We start from the raw sequence: 7367 nt of genomic DNA, 5'->3' as shown, positions 1-7367 counted from the left end.
TTCACATACATTATACATTATATCATACAAAAAAGTAGATATCATGATTTTACAAGATTTTCTAACATCTATTTTACTGTCATTTGGCTTATCATCTGATCTACAAATGCATCCCCCCTTTAAAATTTCTTTCAATCGACAGAGTATCAAAATAATTGAATTTAATTTTAATTTAATTTAATTTTAATTTTGGGAAACAGTTTGATATAATTTGCATTGTACATGTAGTAACATTTAAGCTTCAACAGTTAACGTTTATATACCAAGCAGGCATTATATATCCTCTCACTTCTTGTACATATACATAATATGATTCCAGCATTTATTTTAGATTGCATTTTTTCTGTCATGCCTAAAGATTGTAATGATCTTTGTGAAGATGGCCAAACCAGTACAGGGGTGTATAATATATACCCCTACGGTACCTTAGCCATTCCTGTCAATGTTTTCTGTGACATGTCGACAATGGGCGGGGGATGGACGGTATGTAATCTATTTTAAAATTAAAAATATATAATATAAATCACATTGTTTTAAGGATTGAAAAATAAAAATTAATGTGAATATTTTGAGTTCATTTCATAATATGTGATTATATGATGGTTCGAAGCAATACATTGAATTTTTATGCATGTAAATTTTGAAAGGTGATTCAGAAACGCGTAGACGGATCCGAGAGCTTTGACAGGAACTGGGAAGAATATAAGAATGGTTTTGGTTCACCGGAACGGAATGTCTGGGTTGGTAAGTGTAAATTGCTTCCAGATATGAACTTGTTATTCCTTCAAAATTTGCAGGAAATAAAATCTTTTGGCAGGTAGAAAATTAAAGCGGAAAAAAGATCTGAATTTCACCTTAGGTTATACATGTATGGGTTCCACACGAAAATCACATGTATCTCAAATAATTACATATTTAGCGGCATATTTTAATGAGCCCATATTTAGCATTATTGTCTGCAGGTAAGAAAAATATTTTGATTTTTCTTTACGGTAGATTCATATTTTTAATAGAAATAATTGTATTGCAATGGACTTTTCAGCTGAATTTAAATATCTTAATACAGGAAATGACGTAATCCATCAATTAACAAAAGAAGGTACCTCATTCCTGTATGTGACCATAACTCTACAGAATGGTACAACGCTTTATGAAATGTACGACGGATTCTCTGTTTCCGATGAAACAGGAAAATATCAACTCTTTCTTGCAGGACCTGCTACGGGGACCTTAGGTACGTATTCAAGATAAGTTCTCAAAATTGGGTTCAAAATACGTAAATCCTAATTATGCTTTTCTGTATTGAAAGATTATTCAGTTGTTGAAAAAAGAGAAAGATGTGGTTTTTTCTGATATTCTGTATGCACCTTTTATTCCACACTAGAAAAACATGTTTAATATTTCAGAATATCATTTTCAGGTATAACTCAGCAGACATTTAATTTGTTATTGTCAAGACGCTAAAAATATATATTTTAAGGACAGATGATACAAACTTTTTTTTCTTTGGAGAGGACTCAATATCATGTTACAAATTTAGATCAGTGGATAATTCTTTGATTTCTTTCTTTTAAGAACTGGAAAATGAAAAGGACTCGGAAAATATTCGTAACATTTCAATAAAAAAAAACAAATACAGTCCAATCACACTCAGTAAAGGATTATGTTACTTCGATGCTAAAAGTGTAAAGAAAACTTTAGAAAAATATACCAAGCCAGGTGAATTTAATTAGGAAAAGCAAAATGATAAAAGTCAGCCTATGCGATATTGCTGATTTGTCATTTTGTTTTTCCTCATGAAATTTACCTGGCTTTAAAGTTTATATTACACTTTTAGCACCAAGGTAACATATTCTGAAATTTGGTTTCACCTGTAAACCTTTACAGCCTGGGTTTCCTCATTTTTTTTTATAATAATCCACATTTAAACTACTACGGAAAAAGAATTTTACAGAGTGTAATTGATTTATAATATCGACATCTTCACAAAATGATCGCTAACAAATTCAAATTTAAAAAAGCCAAATTCAAAACACCGCAACGTATTTCACATTTACTATACCTTTTCTCTATCAAATGAAAATGTAGTCTGATTTTCAATACATCACATTTTTTACTACTACGGAATAGGAGGTTACAGAGCGTCATTTATCTTAAATGTCGAAAAGTTTAAGAAAATTTGATGATAAAAAATGCATTTGATCGGATACATATTCAAATAAAAAAAGTTTTAAAAATCCAAATTCAAAACACCACAGCGCGCTTCACATTTAACATGCCCATGCTTTATTTTATGAGAATCTAATATTTTAAAACATTTACAGATACACCATATCTTATCTCGATTAATTCTGAACGATTTACTAAGTATTGCATTTAATACATTTTAAAAGGCACGGTCTTGGACCGATATTATTTTTTTAATTTTCCATGTTTTCTAATATTTCCAGTGGCCTTTACCCCCCCCCCCCAAAAAAAAAAAAAATCATACTTTTAAGGAAGGGTGATATATGAATTGCGCTGTGTTTTGATCTCTGATATAAAGTATGAATAAGTCACAAATGTAAATATAAGTAATAAGGTACTATCATTTTTTTTAGTTTTATTGGGATGTAAAACGGCTTGGCACGTGATCAAATCTTCCTAAATTGTCTCTCTTTACAGGAAACAATACGTTAAACTGCGTATCTCGGATTTACTTCAGTATTTAAATAATTACAGGAATGTGTTGTACAGCTATAAATTAATAATTATTATATCTGTTCTATATTTTCTCTAATTATGCAAGTGCCAGTATGATAGAAACCGGTGATTTTAGGACTGAACAAATTAAAAATTATCGCTCTTTCCAGCACCTAAAGCCGTCTTTCTTAGAAGTACCTCAGCATAGTTATTGAAAATCAAATTGATGAAATATAAATGGATTATCTCTGTGATTCCTTTTATTTAATTTTACACGAGACGCTATGTTAGACACCGGGGTTTCTTCAGCTGATCTGTCTGGGATGTACTTCTCCACCCCGGACAGAGATAACGACGAGTGTAGCTGTAACTGTGCTGCTGTCTACAGAGGAGGCTGGTGGTTCAATGATTGTCACCACGCCTTCCTTATATAACGGTCAGTGGTCTCCGGCATTGTGGAACTACCCTTGGAATCCTACAGTAAAGAGTGGGACATCAGTGAAGGAGACAACCATGATGATCAGACGTCACTAGGTAAACCTCATTAAATCATAATTACCAGTTTTTTGTATTTCCGTAGAAAAATTCCAGTGGTATGAAGATATTTTTCAAAAAAAAAATATGCTATTATTTCCATAACACATTAATTAATTTTTTTTTTACAGAGGAAAGATCATCCATCAAAGGATTTTAAAAAAAATCTTTATCGCAGTGTTCTTTTTTTAAATAATGTTTAAGACCATGGCCAAGTGGCAAACTTGTTAACATATATTTTTGTCGGTAAAAGAAGGGGGATTGAACAATTCTTTAAAGCAATAAATTATTGTATTTTTTTCTACTGAATGTATTTAGTAAAAGATGTAATTTATAATTTGAATTTAGAAAAAGTTTGTTTTTATTTACAAACACTGATAAATGAAGATGCCTGGACGAAGAATTTGGATTGTTATTGATTTATTGTTAAACCTATTACAGTGGAAACTTTTAATCCGACACATGGGCAATACGCTGTACTGTGTGTCCGCCATTTATTTTCATTTCTAAAGATATTTATTTTAAAAAGATATTAGGTATATTTAATGTTCATGTTTTTCAGTACAGTGCGTCTAAGATAATGCTTCTTTATACACATACATCTATCTTTTTCCATCCATGCGGTACTTTGAATAGATGGGCATTAATTATCCATTTATTCATTCATCTACTATACAAAAACCGCTTAAATGGATGTTAGTATTTTTTTTTTTATATCATGGAGAAAATAAGCTAGATAGTTGACCTCAGAAGTACTGACTATTTCTTTCTACAAACCTAATTATACCTAAATATATTTAATAGCTTGAATTTTACGTGTGTTAAGACACGTAATGATACTTTATTCACAGTGATACTAGTGTATTAGCTTAAATTTTTTAAAAATCACATTTTCTGAAAATCAATTTCTTTTATTACAGGTAATCATTTAAAAAAAGAACAAAATTTAAAATTTTCTGCTCTTGAATGCACAAGATACGTCATCGAAGACTAATATCGATACTGTTCTTTTGGGTATATTTTATTTCAATACACTAAAACACAGAACGGGGGTAAAAAAAAAAGGCACAATGCATAATATGCATTTTATTCTGACGCATAAATGTTCAATGGCGTGCAAGACAAAAACATACGCGAAAATCAAAAACTAAAATCATTTAGATTAATTGTTACGCACGTGACGGGTACAGATAATTGAAGTATTCTTAATAATTAATCAAATTTTCAAAACAAGACAAGGAGTTAGAAAAAGTAAAATATAAGCTCTGATTCATTATTTTTTTTAAATATGCTGTCTCGCATATCTGCTACGATTTGCGTAAAGAAATTTTCGTTATGCGCACTGCCGCATTACTCAATATATCTGCAAATACCTTTGCCATTATGAACTACATCTGTTTAAAAAAAATGACTTAATGCTTAAATAATGAACAATCACCATTTTGTGTGTTAAGACAAGTCATTTATATAATGCTAATGTACATATATCACAAACAACAACTTGGAACTTATATTCAAATAAATAGGAAATTTTTTTGGAGAGCTAATTATAAAAAGTCAAGATGTGTTTCTGGAACAAAGGTGTTCTCGTATTGCAGCTTATGATGGATGTTGTCGTTTGCAGGTCAAACCCCAAGGTCAAGAGAAAATTATTTTTGGTACCAAAAAAGTCCTCATAATGAGTCCACCTTTTAAAAATGAAAAAACAATAAAAGCAGCAACAGTTAAATAATTATTACCAAAGTTGGAGATTTTCAAAAGTAGATCAAACTGGACAAGGTCAAGGAGTCAATATCAATGATGCCCAAGGGAATTTCAGAACTCAGGTAAAATATAAGTCACAAAATCAACCATTCAAAAGTTCTGACCAAAGTTGTTTTTTGGGTTTTTTTTGTTTTTTGTTTTTTTCAAAAGAAGGCAAGTCTGGGGTCCATGTAAAAAGATAAAATGTTGGTATTCAAGAGAAGCTCTTACCACAAGAAATAAATCGGTAAAATAGTAAACACCTAGCACTTTCCATTCAGGAGCTACGGTCAAAATTAGAGAACTAGGTCGAATGAATAAGTTCAAGGTCAAAGGTCATCGCTGCTGGTACTCAATAGAATGTCTTGTCAAAATAATGATCTTGAGGAGCATGATATCACTTGACTTAACCGTAAGATTGTTATGGTTAAGATTAAAATTTTAAAAACTTCCTCGAAAGTGAGTCAAACACAAATATCAAAGTAAAAATGTCAAAAATACGTGTACCCAAGAAAGGTTCTAACACATAGAATACACCAGTAAAATATTATAGCCATAGCTCATATGACTAAGGTTTAAATTCGGGGACGTTTACCAAAATTGTGTCAAAATTGTTCCAAAATGAAGGTCAATATGTCAAAAAATATTTAAACCAAGGCATGGTCTGTGTTCAGTTTGTAATTAGCTCTCTATCTTATTCAATTATTAGACAAATATTTTAAATTAAAGCCTACAGTTCAGACTTAGTTTTGATTACTGTGACATTTTTACCTTGCATGATATTTTCCATTTAAGTTAGCTTTAGGATTTTCTAACCTGTTTTTTTTCTAAACTATTTTGAAATTTTATATATATAAAATGTATCTTTCTAATACAACATCAAGATAAATTAAATGTTTTTAACTTCTATCATTTGTTGGATTTTTTTTACATACGAAATAAGCTTCATATTCTTTGATAATGTTTTTGACTTCCTTCATCTTATTAATTTTTATGTACATACATAAAGAGCTATATGTTCTTTGACAATGTGATTTAGACGCGATTTACCAGTTAATCGGCCAAAACGTTTTTCGGTTAACCGACTAGCGAATCTACATTTGATTGATATCCCTAAAAAATAAATATTTATACATTTAAATTGCATATTTTTCATAGCGCACTTCATGAAATATACCTATGTGGCAAGTACGAGTGATTCATACACCAATATCTAACACAAAACTTTTCTTAATTCAACTGAAAATTGATGTCTTCTGGAAGTTCTGCAACTTTTTCAGAAATTACGGGAAAATGCACAAGAAGCATTTATCTCTTTACTACTTACTGAACTGTTATGCTGCATAAACTTAATGTTCACGTCATCGAAATATAACGTTACCATTTCCCCGCAAGCACTTAAGTGTGCGATACAAGATAGGAAATGGCATATGCTTTAAAATGCGTGATTGCAGAGAAGAGGGTTGAGTATATTAGTATATTAGTCCTTCGAAAACAATGGAATGAGAGAAGATGCTATACACCTATGACTCAATATTAACGTACAACGTGAAGAAATTATATATCTCTATCGGCAGCTTGTGACAGGCGGAGGTTGTTGACAATAACCTACTTTCACTGAACTCACAAAATATTTTTTTTCAGAAAAAATGATGTAGACAAACTTGATCGCCTTTTGATATCCTTCGTCATTATATTGTCACAGGTGCAATGTTTGGATCTTCCTCGGTAAACATATTACTAAGGACGCAACAGTTTTCATTTACAGTATTTTCCTTAAATATGTCCGACGATTATATTCATGCATACTTATAGGGAGACATTTATAGAATTATAATTTATGGTTACATATAATAGCTATTATACGCAATGAATGCTCTAAATTTACCGCGATTACAAGTTAAATTATCTCCAATGTGTTTTTAGTGCTTAAACATTACCTACAATTCACTTACAATCTGTTTGTGGGTCCTAATTTTATACTGTTAAAAAAGGTAGGAAATCCTACAAATACCAGAATCAAATAAAATTTACACTACTGAAGAGTTATTTCTTTTTTCTAATTAATTTTTGTTACTCATTTGTCTTGTAAATGTGGTATAAAAAAATTCAATCTCTTTTAATTTCCTAATGCCTGATTAATACCCATCATTAGTTTGAAGTTTGAAAGTACAGCATAAGTAACCAGGGTTCTCCACATTTGAAAATTTAACCATGGAGAAAGCTACGTGAAGACAAAATGTGACCGAAAACACGAATGCGCGTTAGACTTCCTAATCTTCATTAACAATGACTGGTTTTACAATTTGTAAACTTTACCATTGCAACACAAAACGATGGAATAACTAACTCTGTTTAAAGTTAAAAAAATAAGAATTAAAATTGAAAAGGATTTATCCTGTATTTTA

At 30.7% G+C, this 7367-nt stretch overlaps 1 protein-coding gene across 1 annotated transcript; it reads left to right on the top strand.

The window, feature by feature from the left end:
• The first annotated feature begins 348 nt into the window (after positions 1–348).
• Positions 349–3216, top strand: LOC134262533 (ryncolin-1-like). The gene is made up of 5 exons (XM_062744933.1): positions 349–483; positions 648–744; positions 1067–1234; positions 1576–1685; positions 2974–3216. Exons 1-5 carry the CDS (start codon positions 349–351, stop codon positions 3214–3216), a joined length of 753 nt encoding a protein of 250 aa, XP_062600917.1.
• The last annotated feature ends 4151 nt before the right edge of the window (positions 3217–7367 follow it).

The sequence above is a fragment of the Saccostrea cucullata genome, unplaced genomic scaffold, assembly GCF_032062105.1.
Source record: "Saccostrea cucullata isolate Sc308-1 unplaced genomic scaffold, CSIRO_AGI_Scuc_v1 ctg11422, whole genome shotgun sequence".
In the NCBI taxonomy this organism is placed as follows: domain Eukaryota; kingdom Metazoa; phylum Mollusca; class Bivalvia; order Ostreida; family Ostreidae; genus Saccostrea; species Saccostrea cuccullata.
This window is presented reverse-complemented; position numbering and strand designations above follow the sequence as displayed.

Bases quoted from the DNA above. Each gene is read 5' to 3' on its own strand.
- LOC134262533 (XM_062744933.1), top strand. From the start codon at position 349: ATGCCTAAAGATTGTAATGATCTTTGTGAAGATGGCCAAACCAGTACA. The intron at 745-1,066 runs GTAAGTGTAAAT...ATCTTAATACAG, and splicing joins GGAACGGAATGTCTGGGTTG to GAAATGACGTAATCCATCAA. The intron at 1,235-1,575 runs GTACGTATTCAA...CTTTCTTTTAAG, and splicing joins ACCTGCTACGGGGACCTTAG to AACTGGAAAATGAAAAGGAC.